The sequence below is a fragment of the Mycetomoellerius zeteki genome, unplaced genomic scaffold (genome assembly GCF_001594055.1).
Source record: "Mycetomoellerius zeteki isolate Tzet28-1 unplaced genomic scaffold, Tzet1.0 scaffold73, whole genome shotgun sequence".
Classification (NCBI taxonomy): Eukaryota; Metazoa; Arthropoda; class Insecta; order Hymenoptera; family Formicidae; genus Mycetomoellerius; species Mycetomoellerius zeteki.
The window spans coordinates 2,157,009-2,179,747 of NW_017257753.1; the positions used below are offsets into that span (position 1 = coordinate 2,157,009).

A 22,739-nucleotide genomic window follows, 5' to 3' on the forward strand; every position below is an offset into this window, starting at 1 on the left:
AATTATAACGTATTATGCTACATGATTAATATTAATATGTTGCTAGTTATGGATTAACATTCCTGCATTGGGCCATTAAGCCATCGCGTTTGAATTCGGCTTTTGATTTCCGCTCCCTTTAAGACAAATAATTCCAGAAGTGAAACGTAATCAACATTGTAGCCATTATTGCAATTCAAAGAAATGAGTTCGCGTAGCAGCGACTTAAAATAAAACGAAAGGAATGTAAAAGCACGATGTTTTACTGCAACGAGTTTTTTTCACGAGAAGCATCAGTCACATGCGCAATCATCACGATAATTATCTCACTACAAAATGTGACGCGTGCATCTGATATCTGAATATAAAATTAATATTTTTATCACAGATTTCTATAAATGAACTGTCGACTTTGCCTCCATGTTTCAAGACAATGCCATATTTGTGTTCACTCTCACATGTATAAATTATATGAATAATAACGTTAGTATTTTCACATAAATTCACACGATACATAGACATAACGCGTACATACTCATATGTGAACTGAAACAAGAACAGCTCGGAATCAGGTTCATCTTTTTCTATCATATTGAGTCAGCAGTCTAGTTATGATAGAAGTCTGTATATTTTATATAAAATTTAATATAAATATAGACAATGTTACTTGATAACACTCGCAACAGGCACCTATCATGGAACAAATCCATATGGATTCCGATCGGAATTCATTCCGACATGTTCCATGATAGGTAACCCTGATCGGCAGAAAAAAACAATAGATTTCAATTTCGTGTTATCAGTCTTTATTCCATTTTTTTTTTATTTTTAAGGTTATCGCTATATATAATATAAAGTTGTAGCTATATTTAGCGCTTAATGTCCAAGCATCGGTTGAGTTACACAATTACACTTTTTTGCATTATCGATGTTCCACAAGTTATCTCTCGGAGAATCCTTGAATATTAATGAAACACCTCGTTTCTTACAAATCATGCTCATCTCCTCGATTGTTAAGAAGCTAGAGAAGGAATTCTGCTATCAATAATTTTAAAACTCTACTTAGTTCAAGTTATTTTATCAAATTATATCTGAATACTAAAGTTTTATGCGATCCTATATCTCAAATTTTATAATTATGAAGATTTAATTATTTCTATAAAAATTTTTTTACTAACTTCTTTCTAAGAAAAAATTACTTGGCATTTCTTAGATATTTTGCTCAATTAAAACAACGTAAGAAAATGATTATAAAATTTGGGAGAGAAGAACATTATGAATAAATGTAATCTCGAGATGTAAAATAATAAAAATTCACATATTTCGTTGACATATTAAAATCCGTGAAGTATTTCGTTTCGCAGTGCATTATAAGTGAAAGATGCCGACAAAATCTTTACGTCAAGACGAGGTAAAAAAAAAAGATTCTTTACTTCAGGGTAAAAAATCGAGTAAAAAATCCTCATGAAGATTTTTTTACGGTGGACGATATGAGATTTTTTTATGGCAAAAAATTGTTTTGTATTAAAATCCTGAAAAAATATAATAATTCATTTCTTTTCTTATATATATATATATATTATAATATTCATTGTTAAATGTTTAATATCTACGGTATTTTAGTATTATTTAATATCTTTTGTCTTTATAACACACTTTAAATATTAAAACGAAAACATATCTGCATTGTTGCGATGCCTAATGAATTCATATTGTCTTACGAAACGAAGTATATTTATGGCCGTCGCCACTTATTGTTAGTCATTGTACTACATTTAATGGCAGCTATTACTGCTTTACACAGAAATTTTTTTTATGAATGCAAAAACTAAATTTTAATATAGTGTTAAATGTAAAACAAAAATGCATATCGGATTAAAAAAACTTTCAGGGCCAAAGTAAAAAATTGATTTTTTACTTAACGTTATTTTTAGTTTTTTCTGGCAATTTTTAGCTCTAACTGAGACTCGATATTTAGGTGGAAATACTATTGCGTGAGAACTGTGATGCAAAGTGTTTAATCGTCTAATAAATGGACGGAATGAGGATACGTGGCCGAAAGATACGCGGTCAGATTGACATGTCGACCATAACGAGTGAGCCATTATGGATTATTGGAGTCACGCGCGTTTGATGCTATCCTCGATTACGATTGTATATGATTGGCAATAAACTGTCAGTCGCTCTCGGTACAGTCGAGCCTCATCGCTGATCGATCGACTTCGTTCGGATACTTTCGGAAGCCATTTCGCCTCCTCTCTTTTATTCACAGGAGACGCGAGAGAGCGTGAGAAAGCGCGAGAAATTGCGGGAGAGTTCGTAAAGTCGCGATTATCCATCCTTATGATTATCCATCAAGGATTGACTTTACATTCCAGGCATCTTCGTGCATTGAACTTCATATATTATTTTGTTTTAACGCAACGTCGGAAGAAACATCGCGAATCTACCTCTGATGTTTCACGTACGTAATAATAGTTGTCTATTTGTGAACGCAATCTGGAGTTAATTTATAAATGATAACTTCTCAAAAGTTCACTGCCAGAAAAAATTCCATGGCACACAGAAAAACATAACAAAGCAAGACGTAAGTAATACGAATCGACCTATCACAGTATGTAGTGAACATAAAGCAATAACATAAATCCAAAATGTTAATTTGCGTATGTCTTACTGCTTTAGTTTTTTATATAACACAGCCTTTTTAAATCTTCAAAGTTACAGCATCAAGTTTCCTTTCTGTAAGTATTATGTGCTGCCATCTAGGAACAACTTACGGTACCAAAGTATATGAGCCTCACCAAGCGATCGAACATTTTTTAAAGTTTATTTATTTATACTTTTATACTTTATAAAGTGTATATTTATTAATTAAATCTCGATATGTAAAAATTAAATATTTAAATATTTATATTATTTTGTATTTACGTCTAATTAAAAATTATGCTAAACGATAAGGTTCTATTTTAAGCCAATTTAATGCATCCACTGGTTTCTACCTTTTATTAATTGGTACCGTATCCTCGTGACTATCACACCCCTCTTGAGTGGCATAAATCTCTTTGTCTCTACAAATTGAAATGACCGAACGCTCCGACGAAATAACTCATCCGAGAGAATTCCGGAGTCGATGACCAATTTTCCCAAACCCGTCGTTCGGTCCGGGGGCCCTTCTTATTCGCCGTGTGTGCATACCGGAGAGCACCCGGATTATTTATATCGCAGCATGCGCTTTTCTACCACGGATCAACGTCTTTCGTCGTTCGTTCCTCGTACGGGGCGAGACGAGACGAAGACAGGTACAAATCTACAGGAGGACGTTTCCCGAGCGTGCTTATCCCTCTGACCCCGCGGCATTAATAACATTTCACGAGATCTCCACGAATTCCTCCTGCTCCTTCCTCTCCCTCACCCGCCCCCTCATAGCCGCGAGGACCCCCCGTCGAAGAGATCGCGTCACTGACGTGTACCCTTCGCGCGGCGATCCTGATGGATACGCGGGATTCGATGGGAACAAAAGGATGTTGGTTTAACGTGAAAGGCGTGTTTGTTGTTTTGATGAGGTATAATGGGATGGATCCCGGGTGTTGATGCATAGCGCGTAGCGGGGTGCCGCGGGTCCCGGCCGGGCCCCCGCTCATCGAGACCCCCGTAGACAGCGGCCGCAACACGTCCATCACGTGTCATGGTTATGTATTTAGACATATCTCACTATCATCTTGAGTATCTCCCTTCTCTTTCTCTTTCTTCCTCGGTCATTCTGCGCATCCTGCATCCTTGAACCCTCTCCCACGATTCCTTTTATCTCGTCTGACGCTTCGTCGTACAGCCGTTCTGTCGCATGTTAATCAGGATTTTGTCCTACGTAGGAGAGAATTCATCGATCCTCAAAGAATCAGTTTTGTCAGAAAGCCAGGGTTTGTAGCAAAAATAACCTTCGTGGAGAATATATGTTATAATTCAAGAATCAGCTTCAATACAGAATTTTAACCCTCTGGTTTAATCCATTTCTATGTTTATATTAAGTATATATATGCATCTTTACATTAATTTATGTAGGACAATTTTAATATGCGCATTAGTGCGCACTGCATTATTGCGTCCAACGCAATTCGTTATCGAATTCGCTATCAGTGTTCAAAATACTACACATGTTTCCATCTTCATTGAAGTATAATTATATCTGTTCACTTTCTAAAATCTTTGGAGTTGAACTTAACTCTAAAGAGTGAAATCTCACTCTTAAAAATTGACAATTGAGCCATTCTTTTTCAATTCAATTATCATTCTTTGTCACTCTTTAAAATTAGGTTCCATTCTAAATATTTTAGGGAGAAGATCCCGAATTTACTTTGAATTTATTCCGAATTTAATTTTAAATTGGATGTTGCAAATATCCAAGATTTTACTTCGATGCATTTTCAATCTAGTAGCGACCTAACCACCTAAGGATGATCCAGGGAAGATAAATAAAGCTTTATTCGCGATCAATTGTGAGGTATCAAAACTTAGCACACGCGTTCGCATTTGCTTTCCAATCACTCGTCCAACCAGCTTCCTTTCATCACTCATCCCTTCAACTCTCTGTCCAATTTGCTGCGCCGGTATTCTCGTCCCCTTACTATTTCACCCGACGATTCATTAATCGATCTCGTAACAATCTCGTTTCCCTCCTGCCCTTGGCCATCGTACAATCCTCTTCTTCGCCTCTGCGCGCTTCCTCGTTGGTCCCCATCGGTCCCGCCTGGGCGCCGCGTATCGTTTATCCAGGCCCATATTTCAACATTAATTTCCCGGATGGTGATACATCGTTCGCATCAACTTGGCCTCGTATCAGCCCGGAGCTCATCATCATCCGCATCCCCTTTTTGCTCCCTCCCGCTGTCGCGCGCGCGCAAGATTCTCCTCCTCTTTTTTTCTTCTTCTGCAGGGGCGAATGGTGACTTCTTTCTTATATATGAAACTATTTTAGAATAATTCGAATAAAAAAGATAATGGAATAGAAAAGAATTAAATAGGCTAACTGCTTTATTACTCTATAAAATGTAAAAACTATCTTGCTTACATCACGTTTTGATTTATAATATCTATTCGAGGCATAGAAAAATGATACAAAGAAAAATATTTTAGATTCATGAGCATTGTATGATTAGATTTATTTCTATCTCATTTTTTCTCTGCACTTTTGTGACTTTTAAAATATTTCAACGAAGGCCCAAAATCAAATTCCATTAAATTTTACATATCCGTCCCTGTCCTTATTCTTCATCTTCTTTTCTGAATAATCACGCACTCGCCACAGCGACTCTCTCGATTGCTAGTCGTTAATATCGGCCGCCAGGTAGTCTCTGTCGATTGAATTTTTTACTGGTGTTCACCACGGAAGCCGCGGCTCAGACCGGTACCCCATTCGTGCAGTTGCTTCTTAAGAGTAACAGACATTCGCTTTAAACGTCCGCCATTCGTCATCGGGCCCGCAATGCCAATACGATCCGACAGGAAATAGGACAGTATGGCCGCGGCGGGATCTTTCTCTCCTGAGATTGCGCGAAATGCGCGACATTGATGATATTCCCCGTCGTTATTTCAATGATATCCTCGTCCGTTAAACGGTTCGCAATTTACGGAGACAAATGTGCTCTCAAACGATCTCTGACATCGAAGGTAGACCGAACGTCAACTGTCCCGAAAGTATGTATGATTATCATCAAGGTTGATCGAGAAATGAGAAGGTCAGGTTGCAATCGAGACAGAAATAAATGTGAACGCAATCAAATGAGTCACAGATTATTTTTTTTACGTACAAAATAACGTATGTATAAATGTTGCGATTTTATATTCTATGAACACGAAGACAACATAGGTAATAATGATGACCATTATGAAAGATAAATAAAAGATAATACATTATCAAGAATAATTTTGATTATGTCTCAGCATAGCTAATTCAATATATTTGGAACATACACATCACACACACACACACACACACATCTATACACATACTTCGTGCAAGCTATTATATTTACTTTTAATTTTTTGGCATCGAGCAATTATATAATTAGCGAATTCCAATTTTATAATAATTATGCTATTCCTATCGCATCGAAAAATTATTATTATATTTACTCCTTTCTGGCTATGCAATCATAAGGATTAACACAACTTTTCAAAAGCCTCCCATTTCTCCCTGAATCTAAGTACTAATTTTTTATCATGACTCTACGACGATTGTATGCTGAAGATGGTCCAATCTCTGTACGTAACGATAGTAGTAAATAAATTTTGGTTATTATAACACTTAATAAAAATAGATACAAATCTATAAAGGTATATGTTAAACCCTGAAGACTTCATGATTCTTTTCTTTCATAGAAATATTAACATCGTCAGAATTTGTCAAAATGAACAACAAGAATCGACGCAGACAACCCGTGAGAATTGAGATAACACAAGTGAATTGAGTGGCGATTTCAATCCTCTTTGAACAGAAATTTAAAATGTCAGATGGAAAATCGAGTTGTCGATAGGCTAATGGTTTTTAGAATAAACCTTCAATTATTTAGTTTTATTTGAATAATTTAATTTAATTTATTAAATCTTGTCTTTCATTCTCTTTTCCCCGAACGATGGAAATCAATCCCAGATCATAGGGATTAATTTCCGTGGCCTAAATAAGAACCGACGAACACACTGTTTTAAATGGTGTTATTGTGTTCGTCCGCGATACAGGCAAGTGTTCTGAAATCCAGTCGAAATGAATTCAAGTCATAGTATGCGCGATGGAGTATTAATCCACTGGCATGGTTTCTGAAACGTCCATTTATGTTTTCTCTTTAACCCCTTTTAATTTCCCTTTTGAAATGAAAAATCTGGGGCTTGGACGTAACAGTATGAATCGACTATAAAAATATGAAAAACACGACACGCGACATTATTCGCTAAAATATCATAAAAAGTATTGCGATCACTCAGAATTATTGATTATCTTCGCCGATGTGACTATAAAATTGTTTGAATGTCCATCGACGTCCTCTAATTCTCTTGAATAAAACTTCGCCGCTATCCTGGCTTGTCCTTCTAACTTCGGCATCATGGAGAAACTACATTCAGCGTCTGCATCCACCTCGACAGGTTCCAATAGCTTCAGCTTCAATTGTTCATCCAGACCAGGCCCTTCGATAAGAAACCTACCTTTCCTCAAAGGAATCGGCAATGGATTGCGGAACTTGGCCGAAGCGTGGAGAGTCTGACCGACAACCGCGTCGTTATACAACTAAATGAGGAAATTTGATTTTTAATGTAAAATTTATCATATCTACTTATCACATCTACTTATCATATCTATTTATCATATCTACTTACCCTCTATTTTTTCTCTTTTACTTTTATTACTTACAAATGTTGGTTACGCGTATCCTGATAATTACCGTGATTTTAATGTCGGGTTTCCTAACACGGAAGTCGTCCTGCGCGAAATACTCGAAGTTTGTATCCTTCACGGTGGCTAAGCAGGAAATGTTGAAAGTGCATTGATCTAACAATCTCGGGCTGTACTCCTCCCAGGAAACGTCCATGCGAATTTCCTCGAGTACCCCTGGTCGAACCAGTCTGTCGATGTGCAATCTCTTCACCGGATCGCCTACTCGGCCGATGTACAACACAGTTTCCACCCTCAGAATTACGGACACACGGTACTCCAATGTCGAATGCCGATTTTTTATTAGTAATACGACGCTACCGGAAAATAAGGAAGACTCTTAATGAGTATCGCAGTGGAACAAAATTTTATAAAAAGCAGATAAGGGCGTTTATATTAAACGCCTAAATTAAAAAAAACGAATTTGAAGAATTCTATGTAATATTCTTATATGTTATATTAACAATGCTATATATTATCAAGTATTATTTTGACGTACAATTGTCACAATTGGATTAAACAATCATTATTTAAAGAATATTTGCAGGAATAGTAATTCAATCAAAGTAAATACCTGAATGGCTGCCCAATTATGATGTCATCGCGCAGTTCGAAAGTGAACATGACGTCGTTGAACTCCTCATTGAGATAATAACGACTAAATAAAGACTCACTTTGGCGCAGCGCCTTCAGCATGGCAGCACGTTCTTCATCGGATTCTATTGGAATAAAAAATGACTATTATTAGTCTTATAATTAGCTTTATATTGAAACTAATATATATTATATGTATTTAGTATTATATTGAATATAATATTAAATAAATTAGTTATTATATTAAATAAATATTTCAGAATTAGATGAATTGGTCACAATACTATGAGAATTCAAATAAAATAGTGATCGATAAAATAACAAGATCCTTATTTTTGTTATAAATATTAAAAATTTTATTTTCTAAATGATCCTTAAGCGACAATCTGACTCAATATTTTCTGTTAAATTCTACTTACTTTCTGGATACTTGTAAGTGTGAGTGATGTCCTCTCTTGCCCATCTACCAACCGCTTTCGTACTGATCAATTGACCGATGCTGCGAAATCGTCATCGTTTAATTATTTAATGCAATCAGTTATTCTAATAATCTCAACGACAATTGGCAGTACAGATAATTCGTCATACGTACCCATACATATCCTTGCGAACTAATTTCAATGGCTGTGTAGGCCCGTTGTAACGCCAGTAGACTTTATCGGCGTTCACCTCGGCGAAGAGGAACGCATTGTCGTAGGGACGTAAGACTTCCCCTTTCTTCACGGCGACCACCGACGCCGGTCCGCAACGATACGCGCCCTCACTCAGTTCTTGAGGAGTAGCATCGATCATCTGCCACCCTGAACAATCTGGCGACAAATCCAGTCGCTTCATCCATACTTCGTTCCAGACGTGGAAATTCCTACCACGACAAAAATCGATTGTTCCGTTATCTATTGCCATCGACGTTTCCTAATTTTTATTGAAAATCGTCAATTTAAATGAAATAGCTGCAATATCAAGCAATAAAATCAATCACTTTATATGCATTTCACGTTTCTTTTATTTTTCATGAATGAGAGAGATTCAGATTTGAATTCCGGCTGAAATAATATTTTTTATAATAAATTTATAGTGTTTTAAAGATAGCATTGTGGTACTATTAAATTACTTGTCGATTTAATTTGTAATATTATGTATTCCGGCTTCAGTTTAAGACTGTATTTCAAGACCAGTAAATAATCGATACACAATTTGCTTGAACTAGAAATTGTAAAAATTTACACAAAAATATTGGATACCAAGAGATGTCTTGACCGAATATAATCTTCTTTATATATTTGTATTGATCATTTCTCCGTCGATTTTCACTCATTATTGTCATTATTTTTGTTTTGATTCTTATTACATTTGATGATGACTTGCAAGCAAAAGTTGAACGTTGTTCGCCTTCAAATTACCATATAGAATCACTGTTGAGCTCCTCCATGATCTTGCCTTCCGCATTCACGAAATAGTCCACGGTCAAGCTGCCCTGAGTATCATGCGCACTTGAATAGTTGGTCACCACTCGACAGGGTATACCAAGAGTACGACAAATCGTCGCCAACACACCGGAGAAAACCCAGCACTGTCCGTACTTGACCGGTTTCTTCGTCTTGTAATACTGCTGAAGTATTTTTTGCGAACCCATCCATCTCGTAGGTGGTGTACCGCCCCCGTAATCGTCCGACCAATTTCCCAGCACCGCCCCGTTGTCGTCAGGAGAGTTCACCTAGAAACCGATACCATTTAGCAACCGAAACTTCACTCGTACACTAAAGAAAGAAGTATATGAAAAGAATGGTTTGACTGAAGTATCTAAAAATTTAGATAGCTACAGATCTGAAAATAATTTTGTTGGGTTTTGTTTGTAACTATCAAAATAATTATGTAACGCTCAAAGTGATTGCTAGAATGTCAAAATTTTTTGTAGTATTGCTCATCATGCTTGAGTTTCCTACATAATTTTTTTACACAATATTTTAATGATCCAACAACATTATTTTCAGATCTATATTTATCTAAATTTTTAGATACTTCAATAACATTGTTCTTTCTGTGTACTTTAAATATCTTTTCGAAATACGAGTTAATTTTGCGGGGAAAATTCTTTTCCCCGATTATGGCTTACCGCAGCAGATAAACAGCGTGTTATGATAACCGGGTCATTCCTGCCAGAGACGCGGACCTTGCCGACATAGTTCATTAGATGCAAGGCGCAATCTAAGATATCCCGTTCGAATTGTGCGTATTTCCACACGGTGGGCCGCAAACGGTTGTGACTGCCACGCCAGATTAAACCATCCTCTGCCATCACGTACTCTTGACGTTCAGCCTCATCATCCAAATATATTACGTCGTCTGAAAAGTGGAAATACTCTGTAAAACTCGGAATTAACAATACTAACACATGCGCTACCCCCGTGCGGTTGGAAAACCGATCGTTAGAAACTATACTTATTTTTAGTAGTGATACACAATATGCTGCACGTTTCCACTTATACACATGTAAGTGTAATAATAAATAGGCAAATTGAACATGTAACATTATGTGTCATACATGTGTGACGTTGAGCTTTCATAAGAATTGGTGTGTCATATGCGACGTGTTAAAATACGAAGATCGTAATGAGCAACAGTTGTTTATAAAAAAAAAAATTAGAATATTCTGTTATTGAAAAACAAGTATAGGTACATCATTTTAATCTACACTTTTTTTATTTTTCTATCTTGATTTTTTCGTATATATTTTTTCCGCCATTCTGGAAGTTTATATATTTTCTTGGGATAGAACTCCATTTTATGATGTAAGATATAAACAGATATGTAAATGACGTTGTCACAATTATAATAATACGGAGGTAGTCCACAAGACAGTGCCGTTACTATTTTTGAGCGGCTGAAATACATCACAAAAAAATATTGACTTTCAGACCGATGGGAAAAATGTGTAAAAAAATGGGATTATGTAGCAAAAACGTCTGTTAAGATTAAAATGATCCTTGATTTTTCAATAACAAAAAAGTACTAATTTATAAAAAATTGTTGTTCATTACTTTCAGTGTGACCCTCTTTTATAATCTTCAGCTTCCCTACGCGTGCTTGGATTAAGAATATTAATTTATAAAATGTCCATTATTAGTTATCTAATCTTTGTTGGAAAGATTAGAATATTTGCAAACACATACCTCTGCACCATGGATTACAGATCAAGTAAAATGGCTGATCCATCGTGTAACTGACAGCACCTTCAGATTCTTTGTTCTTAGTATCGATATCCATTTTCCACCTACCTATAATTGCGTTTGCAGATGTCACAACCTAAATAGAACAGATTTCTTTAATAAGGAGCCTTATCCATCTTAATTCTTCCCTAGTTTCATATGCATACGTTCAACGTTTCCAATAAATTAATTAAGACGAATGTCGACGATTTTAATATTGCAATTCACGAGACACCGATAATTCAATATACGAATTCAATTATTTTAAGTTTATTTTATTTTAAGAATGGAACATTAATTCTAACGTAATTACAAAACTGTTTCATATTAAAATTACAAATTTGTCAAGCGTGTTAAGTCTAATTAAAATCAAATTTTCAATAGCAAAAGTTCTCACAAGATCTCGCATTTCAACTCCTTTACTCGCCTTTATTCTCAAGAAATTTTGTCCTCTGGCATCTATAGTGGTCTGCCAGGCGGCTTCCGAAATCTCTCCGGGGTGAAGCAAGGCAGTTGCCACCAATGTCCCGTGTCCATATTGCGGCTTCTCGACGCCGTCCAGAGTGAACACGATAGAAACACCATCGATAGAAGAACTATAATCCCGAGATAGATTGAGGTGCAAATAAAATTCCTGACCACGTCTTACGACGAGTCTTGCTCTGTCATCCTGACGGGTCATCAGCTCATATCTGGATGTACGATGATTCTCGCCATTCTCTTCGATGCGAAGGTCTACATTGTGGATTGTTAATACTGGAACGCCGAAATCCTCCCCTGCGAATGACAACGTTCTTAACTCCTTGTATATCTATGACGCCTATAGACGTCATGGACTAAGAAGACTCTGAATGTCTGTGACGTCTGTAGACGTCATGGAATAACTTTTTACTGAAATGATTAAGGATTACAAACAATTAGGTACAATTATACAAGAAAATTACTAATAGAAAGCTAAAAATTACAATTTCTATCCCGATGAAGATAACAGCATCAGATAACAATTAAATCACGAATGTTTGTAAAGTCTTGGAATAAAATGGCACCATTGATTAGTTGTAGAAGTATCTTCAATAATCGAGAATTACATGGTTGAAGAATGCGAATTCTCCTACGAAAGAAAGTAATTTAAACATCGAAGGCATATACAATAATAACGAAAAATAAGATTTTGCTAAATCTGTCCAAACCATACAAAATTTTTTGACCACGAAGAAGGTCGAGAACATCCAATTGTTTTTAGACCTAGTAGGGCATGTTTATTTATTATAGAAGATTCATAGGCAATTTTTTTAAAAATAGCTAATTCTTTAACTAAAGTCAAAGGGCTACTTGAAGACGAACTCTAAGGCTCTAGTTTCTCTTCATTCGACACTGACACAAGGAAGTTTTCGTCCTCAGCGATGAATCCCGCCAAAAAATATTCCAGAAACATCAGTTAGTCTTCTTCCTCGCCACAGAGAATGGAATCCACGAAAACTAACGGCTCACGGAAAAGCATCATAACTGCACAAAAGATGAACAAGACGAACAATGACGAGAGATCGACGAAGCAAAAATCTAGACAATCGAACGCGCCGAAATATAAAACGAACGATAAGAGAGAATAATTATTTTCGTGAAACGTTAAACCAAAAGAAACCATATTCTATTAGAGAATCACGTTTCAGACAAGTGATAAGATAGACGAAATACGAGTAGCGACACTCTCTCCCAGATGGAAAAAATTTATATATTAAAATACATAGGAGAAGAAGAAGAATAGAAGTAATAGGCAAGTTATAAGATAGACGAAATACGGGTAGCGACACTCTCTCCCAGATGAAAAAATTTATATATTAAGATACATAGGAGAAGAAGAAGAATAGAAGTAATGTGACAAAGCAAATTTCCAAAAAACTTAGAGAATAACAATAAAATATATTTCGAAGCATGCGATCTTAGCGATATCAAGAAACACGAGTATCTCTGATGTCAAGTCAATGGATAGACTCTCGAGATCATGTATATATACGAGCAATCGACTTGCGAACACCCGAGATTATCGGTTCTCAATAACAGCTGAATTGATCAAGTTGTAAGTAGGCTCAATCGATGGCTTGGGTTTGAATTGCATAATAAAAGTGCACTGGAAAAAGATCCTGTTGCATTAATTGAAATTCTGGTAAATTCAGTCAGAAAGGTATAAATTAGATACTTATAGTTAAAGTTACCAAATATTCTAGAGATAACAAAAATTCAATTGTAAACCAGAAATCTGATTTATATGATCAAAATTCGTTTTATTTATTTATATAACTTCTTGTTAGTTAAACGGTAGTGTCGATGCGTTTGGCTTAACGCCGAGACTATCGTATCTCCTGATTAGAATGATCTTCTCAGTGTGTTTTTGAAATGTATGTAGACTAACACGATTATAAGCTACTATATGGAAATTATATACGAAATATTATAAAAGACAATAAAACTGCGAAAATGACGTGGGAACAAAAAAACTTCGTATATACCTCTGTTTTTCTTTTTTCAACGAAGGTAGAATGTTGTAGCTCAAAAGCTACACTATCTTACGAGTATTCCAAATAGCAACGATCACGCGTTCCCGAAATTTCAGTAATGTAAAACTGCAAAATTCGCAAATGCGTTCAACTTCATTTTCTATAAGATTATATCCTTTATAATCCGCGAGAGACTCACAATAGAATCTGAACGGAAATGGTCGGGTACGCCGGTCGTTGAATATCCGGTAGCGATCGTAGAATCTGTAAAACATCCCGCGACGGTCCGGGTGCACCGGATGTCCCGGCTGCGGATACGAACGAAAAGCTGGATACATGGATGAGGAACGCGTCGGACGCGAGTTCGTCGAATGACTGAAGAACCTGCAGCCACGACGAGGAGGAAGGAAGAATATGTAACTGAGGTGGGTCGCTGCAGTTGAGGTGGGTCGCTTCTAAGAGCAATTTCAAGGACGTACGTGCTGCAACGACATGCGCGACCATACATGGCGTCATCGGTGACACCCGCTGTCAGTAGGAGTCACCCACTTTTCGTTCCCATAAATTAGTCGGCGATTTATAATTACAACTGAGTTATCATACATCTTGATTAAAGTCTATTCTCTTGAGTTTCTTGAACAATGTCTAATTAGAAGACATTTTAAAAGGAAACAAAACTTGCTCCTTACTATAAAATTGGTTTTGTATTATGAAATTGGTACAATACTACTTTTTAGAATTTTTATATAATGTATTAAAATTTAGGGATGGAAATTGTTTATTATTAGCATATTTATTAAAATTTATGACAATAAAATGAATGCAAAATTTTATTTTACAAGCTAAAGATTCGGATCGTTATAATTAGATTACAGAAAGAGTAAAATTATTATTAAAATATATTATATTTACATATATAATAATTATTAAAACGTATCATATATTATATGTCTCACGCAATATATAACATTAGATAATTTTTATTGAAAATATAATATATAGAGATTTATTCGAAATCTATAATGGCATAATTATAGAAATTCATCAATTGTAATAAAAAATGTATACTCTTATTTTTAATATCTCAGAGATTCAATTTTGAAAAATCATATTGTCGTTATTCTTAACACTTATACTGTTCTCACAACTAATCCGGGGATATATTTATAACTTACGAATTGTAAATATAAAAGCAATTATTCCCTTCTACGATAACAGCAACTGGATGATTCGATGATTTCAGCAACGTAACACTTCAAATGTTAAACACAATTATATTTCCACTTTTTATCCTTTATTACCTTATAATCCTAAATTTAAAGATTTATCTTCTTTAAATTTTACAAATTTAACTTTTTTATTTAGAATCTCTTTAAATTTTTTCTTTTCTTTCTTGAGATAAAGTTTTGCAAAAAAACTGTAACAATTATATTTTACAAAGATCGATGCGGACGGCATTTTGTAATTTACGGATTGCGCGTCTATGCAATCAATTTAATAGCATAAACCTACATTCATTAATTATATCAATTAAAGAAAAATCATTAAAACCCACTACGATTTAAAGAAATGCGACATGGTCGTTTTCGAAATCTACATAAAACAATCGATTCCTTAGATAGAAATATCCCACAAGTTAGAACGATATGTATCTCGGTGATTAATGATTAGAAAAAAACATCGATCATTACCCTGGAATGTATGTTATAAAACATGCAATCGTACAAGATTCTCGCATTTAAATAACAGAAGCGGTAATTAAACTTCACTATCTCTGTGAAATAGCACGTTTCTCATTATCGGATCTTTGTTCAACCTACAATCAGTTGTTCGACGTAACAGGCTCGTTTCTCTTCAAGAACACATGTAAGAAGAAATCACTTTATCATTGCCGACTTGTAATTTCCATTTCGATTGATGTGATACAATTCGATTCGGTGAAACCGACGATTTACAGAATTTCAGGTCAACTAGAGAAACCAAGTTTTACCGTTTACGGAAAGACAAGGTAGTGCTCTGTATTAGTCGGGGCGATCTGCGACGCGGACAATTTAAAAAAGTGTCCTTCTCGTTATAGTTTTCAATGATAACTTTCAATGACACCGATAATTCTCAATGCGTGAGAGAATGGCTTCCAAATTTTGTATAATCAACTTTATATGACAGCGCGATAGCTTTTAATTCATTATACTACTCCTCGTTCCAATACACTATCATTAAAAACAATTGATCTGCGTCATATACTTTTTGCCTGTGTAAGTCGACTATAACATGTTGCTTAAGACTTGAATTATATTACTGCAGAGTATTGTTTGAAGACAAACGAGATATCAATAGAAGTGGAGATATTTCAATTAAGCGGAAACATTTTTAGAACATTTTAACTTTTAAATAGAAATATTATTACATCATATTTCAGCACACAATTTTAATAAGATAGCAAATGACTACGTTACTCTTGTCGCGTTATTCAATCTGCGTATAACAATACGCGCTCCATTTGTCATTGTAATCAGCTTACTTCATCGGTCTGAATACGAAAATGATGGTGTTCAAATGACTCAGTCACGGGATAATACATCACATGATATGTATCATGGACATGTGTAAGTATTATTACAAAAATAAGAAATCTATATAGGACGACCATATAGGGCGTTTTAAATTGAAATTGTTTACCTTCGGTCAATTTTCTTTTTTAGTTAATTTAAAATTAGGTAATATTTTAATTGTTAATTAATTTAAAATTTAAATTAATTTATAATTAACCTTCTGATAATATTTAAAAAAAAACTGGATCCTAAAACTGAACTTGAAACTAAATGAAAAAAATAAAGTTTAACTGTTTTTACAAAACGCAAATTGCATTTTTTTTATGCTACGAACGCGATAGAACGTGAATAATTAAGACTCAGAAGGACGCTCGATGCAGTTTTCCGATGCATTTTCTACGTCGATTCTTTCTGAATGATAAAATTAGAATTCCTGTCGGGATCGCATGTCTTGCGCAAGAAAACATGTCGCAAGTGAAATGTCTGTCAACGAGAAACTTGTTGTTTTAGTTATAGATAGACGTCGGGATGTCTTAATGATCGCTCGCAGTCAGAAGAAGCACCGTCTACGCGATAATGACATGTAAATTTCCGTAACTGGGAGACTGAATGAGAAGAAAAAAAAATACAAATACCAAAAACATATACACGTGATGAACAATTTACATAGAACAGGATGAGTCAACGAAGAAAGTTATCTGAAAGAGCGTGACTTAATGAAGAAAATGCCTGATGAGAGTCTCCAATGGGTAATCATGAAAGCACGATTCAGCGAAGCTTTCGTGACTAATCTTCCGGTCAGTTTACGAAGGAAAACACCGAAGAATTTTGTGAAATTGTATCTCCCACGGCACTTAACGTAATAGAATGTAAACTATTAGGCCAGTTTCACCATCTTTGATTAGCTTAATCGATCGATTACATTTAAGAATTGTTAGAATTACATTTAAGAATTGTAAAACTTTTTATCCCTAATCTATATAATTCCATAATTATTTTAATTATATATATTATAAAATTTTAATTTTTTAAATTTTGTGTTTAACAATTTTTAAATGAATCATCCAATCAAAATGGCTAATCGAAGATAGTGAAATCAGCCCATAATTCGGTTTATAATTTTTTTTAGAGAATAGTGATAAACAACTATTATATACTGCACACTACTTTTTCTTGATTCTTGAATTTGAAGAAACCTAGAATGCGATGTAAAATATTCTTTGATAAGAGTTTATAGTCGACAGTTTAAATATATCTAGTTTGTTCATGAATATTTTCATGAATATTCGAAGAAAGTTAGCGATAACAAACACGATTCTATATCGGCGAAAATGACGTCACCGTTTAGCGGTCACGATGCGTCGCTTGCGTAATTTCACTTTCATTCGTGGCGATGAATGAAGCCATTGACGCGCGAGTTCAAGATCCCATTTTGACATTTTTGACAAGTAAGGTTATAGAAATTCTATAAATAAAATACGCAAAATTTGTGTGATTCTTTTTTTGTTATTTAACAGTTAAATAATATAATATATATTATAATATATGTATTCTTTTTTCAAGAAAGTTAGCAGATTCTATATGTGCGCATATTAGATTATCTGTATACATATATCTTCGATACATGATAAACAGCACTCGTGAGACAATATCTAATGAATAATACCGCTGTTTTTAAATTCATATGATTATAATGAAGGCCGACGCCTCACAGGAGAGACGGAAGCTGACACTTCCCATCTGGCTGAGTTTATTTTCTCAAACGGAGAACACGCGATACATCGAGCATGCTTGAGCGAACAAATCACGCTTTGTATCGATTAAATTCGTGTTTATTAGCAAATCATACGACCGCTTATCAGAATGTAGAAGTTCTGTGTTGAGAAAATGTACAATAATTTAATATGTCCTTTTATGTTTTTCGAGAAAATTTTATCGAATTATTGGGGAGAGCAAAATATTTTTCTAACTCAAGCAAAAACGAAAACTTGCAGATAGTAAAAATACTGAATATTTGAATATAAATATGAATATATCTATATTTTTAATTTTTTTAATTTTGTATTTTCCGATTTAAAAATCAATATTGTGTAATAGACGATATAATCGGTGATACTTGACTCGAGCATATGATAATAAATACTTTTATGTTATGTCAATCATTTGATCACTCATCTCAATCGTTCAATTGCTGTAATTCGCGATAATAAAATCATCGCCTACGTATCAAATTATCTTGGGATTTTTTTTCTTCTCGAATGGTGACATCATACGTTACATATAAACTAGCGTCAACTGTTCCTTGTAATTTTTATCGCAACCAAAATCGTTGACTAAACACTCGTTTTTACACATAAAACTTATAAACATAGCAATATATATCGTCCCTGATCAATATTCTGAAAATAGGCTTTAGGATATGCCGGAAAAGTACTTCGTTTCTTGACTGAAATGAAATTGATATAGCACGATTCGGTTGTTCAACTCTTTCCTGATGTATTCAAGTTTTTTTTACAACGTATTCTAGTAAATTTAAAAACATGCTCAATTTGATTGATTGATGTTCTGATTAATCCTCTTATCCCGTGTTTGTAAAAAAGAAATGATTTTCAAAGCAAAGAAAAAACAAGAAAATTTGTATATTAATTTATTTTAAGAGATTTAAACAAACGAAAGTTAATCAAGCGTAAAACTAATTGTTCTGAAAAACTAATTTAATTATTTGTATATTTTGGTTAATGTAATCCTCTATACTTAATAACCTGTTTATAATATTTGAAAAAATACAATATATCTTCAAAAAATCACATAATCCTCTTGACATCTAGCGTGTTCATATATGAAGAAAACAAAATATATAACTTCAAAAATTTTCTAAGAAATAATAAAATATAATATATATAATTATAATTATCTAAATTAATGATAATGATTCATAATTCAAAATAATTTTAAATAAGATTTATGGACATTGTAAAATCGAAGAATTGAAGAAATCCGGTGTTAAAAAACTTCGCGATGATTTGCATCATTCATTTATGTGAAAAATTTGTAACACTCTAAACGATGCATCTCACTGTATTATGTGCACCTCGAAGGGGCACTTCTCGCACGTGCCTCTGTTTATAATTTACTTATTAGGCGTACAATACAGGTCGCATTATTTTACGCTCGCGTGATTCTTACATACATCACCGACGTTCGCCTATATCTTATCTGTTTTATTAATTTTCACCTCGCCCGCGCACACCGAACTCTGCCCTCAAAGGGGTCAATTGACTACTTGGTGTCAGACTAGATACATCTCGATATCGAGATTCATTCGCTCACGAATTTTGCAGAATGATATCGCATTTGCTCGAGTAAGACACAACAAAAAGATCACTCGGCCTGACAAATTCAATTGTTGATTAAAGAAAATAATGTCGTGTTTTCATAGAAATACTGAATTTTTACATTATCCTGCGGTTTCTAAACAAATATAATATAGATAAATTTAGACAGATTCACTATTTATTATCTATGTAGGTATTTTAGCATTCTCTCAAGCTGAAATTACATATATAATTTTAATATATTGTACAACATTTTGAAATTAAATTAATACTAAAAAACAAAAGAGAATGAAGAAAAAATAAAATAAAAAGGAGAAAATATATATGATTGTATACAACAAAAAAAAAATTACAAAAAAAATATAATGAAAATGAAATAAGCAAAATTATATCATTGTGTACAATAGAGGCATTTTGATTCTCACAATTAGTTATTACGTATACAGACGATTAAAGCAATCGGATAAATAATTATATAGGCTTTCAATAATTACAAATATCGTGCTAATAATAGTAGATGTGTAATTACTTCACTTTTGATATCCGTAAATATATCGTTCGTCACTTCTCGGTAATGTGAGACGAGAAATCGAAGAGATCTGTAAAAATTTATTGACTCACGTACTAAAAGCGAGCACGCAATAGCTGTTCGGAACGAAGGAGGAATAATATTCTTATCTCTCTTACGATTTTTTAGCTCCTCTTTCTTAATGCAGTCCAAACTTTCGGTAGATATGCAGATAATCATAATCCCGCAAGAATATTTAGCTCGCCTCGGGAAAACATTAAGGACGTAATCTATTCGAAAAGTTACTCCTTCTTCCTGAACTTTTTAATCAGCATTAATAATAGCATTATAATTAGAATTTTTTCCTACACTCCGTGTACAAATATATAATACTGTTATGGTATTAATATTAATACGAAATATACTAGAAAACAATGTATTAAATTTTTTTAATAAATATTTGTTTGAACAGTTACTAATACTAACTAAATGTTTACTAAATGTGAACGTGTATTCTTGTATCTATTTGATACAAGAAACATTAATTCGATTTAATCAAATGTATCATTTTTTATTGAGTAAATATGTATTTACTGTAAATGTTTAGTTAGTATACTATTTAAACAAATATTTATTAAAATTTAGTAAATTTTTTTCAGTGCAATCTTAAATATTTTTTAAAGTGCCATAATCTTTATGTAATGTTCAATTATCATTATTGATTGTCGGATTGATTAAGAATTGAAAAATAGGATTAACTTACCGAGGGCAGTAGAGGGTGGTCGTGGTCCGATTTGTTGGGGCCTGAACACGGCCCTAAATCCGGAGAGACACGAGCACGAGCAACACCTTTTTATCATAATTAGCCGTGAACACAAACGCTATTTGTACAAAAATTATATCCTCAAGACTGCTCGTCAATCATAAATCCATGTTTTATAAATTATGTCTGATAAAATGTTCATTAATTTCAATTTTCATCATTTTCTTATAAGTTTCTTTTGAGTGGCATTTACGAAGATTCCGCATCCGATCATGAAACTCTAGAAACAAACAGTTTTATAATTTGTAAACTTAGAAATAATTAAAGTAGATATAATTATTGCGTGAATAGTTATTATTTGTAAGTTTAACTAAATGTCTTTTGGTTTGAATATATAATCGAATGAATCGAAGATGTGATTAATTCTAAATCGGTCATTGAATACTTTTTAATCAAGAACGAGCGAGAATTGTTTAAAGCAACACACTTTAAAGCGTAGACAATTTATTGACGTTTGTAAGCATATAAATTAATGAAAGACATTTTAAATAAATTATTAACTGCATAATCGACAATTTATCCAGTATACACTGTGAAATATCTATCTTATAAACAGTATTACGACATTTTCAAGAAATTAAATGAATTAAAAATAGTGTATAAAGTTTTAAAGATATTTTTAAAATATCCTAAAGAAATTTACGTAGTAAAAATTTATGAATTAAAGATATCTTTATCAAGCAATATTTTATTTTATCATATTACTTTGACAGTCTCTACTACATAATTTTAATTATATTTTGTCCTAATTAAAACATAATAAATTAATAACATTATTTATCTCTTTTAATAAATTACTTTTAATAAACAATAAATTTTACTAAAGATTTGTAACAAACTTTGTCTAAATTTGTATCTGGTGTTATAACTAAGGTTTTTGTTACTTAAAAATAAATTAGAAAATTGTCGTAAATCATATTTTTGTAATTTACAACAAAATTTATTAAAAATGGTATATAAAATTTTTTATATTTAGTGAATTAAAATATATATATATATATTAATTTTCTTATTTTTAAAATATATATGTCAGTTTTCTACAAATATGTATGTATATATATTTGTAAAAAAAAATATAGATATATAAATTTATTCATAAACACATACATATTAATATCATTTAAATTTTCCCGTAATTATAAAATTTCTTTTAAAACAACTTCGAAATATAATTCTATACCTGTGGAATAATAATCTAAGATATCTTTCTTTTATAAATGAGACTTTGCACGATCTCACATCACTGTGCACATCCCGAGCGCGTGTGTACGAGATGATTAAAACAGCGTGTCAGCCTCCGTGCTGAGTTGTCGAGCGACTGTCACTGAAAATCAGCTGTCATTAGCAGCGAAGCAAACGACAGTATCTCCCGCCAGTCTTCGATTAACTTTTAGGAGAGACGGTTTAACAGTAATGATATACGAATGTATACTAATGTAGCACCTTTTATGCAATACTGTTTAGACACGCCTCTTCAGATAGTAAAGTGGATGCTGCGCTCATTAATGACTCCGTTGCACAGCTCCTACGTATTTTTACTATGTAAATTGCTATGTTATACCGCCGCGTTGTTTATAAAACGTTACAAGGATTAAATATCAATCTTCATCCAGAAAAATTGGATCGTACGGAAAATTTCATTTTAAGAAAAATCGATTTTATTAGAGAAATGAAATATTCATTGGAATATAATAATATAACTATTGTGCTTGTTAATATCATAAAAAATTAAATTGAGAATAACAAGATAATCTAGATCACACTACTTATATGAATAAAGCAAAGATAAGAATAAGACTAATAGTCGATACGATTATTTTCAAGAAA

General features: G+C 33.4%; 1 protein-coding gene across 2 annotated transcripts; it reads right to left on the bottom strand.

Annotated features, from left to right (window-relative positions):
- Positions 1-6,534: 6,534 nt before the first annotated feature.
- Tg (transglutaminase) lies at positions 6,535-22,504 on the bottom strand. Of its 2 annotated transcripts, XM_018458398.1 has the most exons (11): positions 22,093-22,504; positions 20,853-21,132; positions 11,627-11,976; positions 11,164-11,296; positions 10,107-10,336; positions 9,394-9,707; positions 8,586-8,855; positions 8,413-8,492; positions 7,974-8,118; positions 7,410-7,716; positions 6,535-7,255 (listed from the first exon to the last, which is right to left on the bottom strand). In XM_018458398.1, exons 2-11 carry the CDS (start codon positions 20,947-20,949, stop codon positions 6,947-6,949), a joined length of 2,235 nt encoding a protein of 744 aa, XP_018313900.1. In that variant the 5' UTR covers positions 20,950-21,132; positions 22,093-22,504; the 3' UTR covers positions 6,535-6,946. The 2 variants fall into 2 exon arrangements, with proteins under 2 accessions (XP_018313900.1, XP_018313899.1); XM_018458397.1 differs by lacking the exons at positions 20,853-21,132; positions 22,093-22,504 and adding an exon at positions 13,894-14,123 and having other exon boundaries at positions 6,536-7,255.
- Between the last annotated feature and the right edge of the window lie 235 nt (positions 22,505-22,739).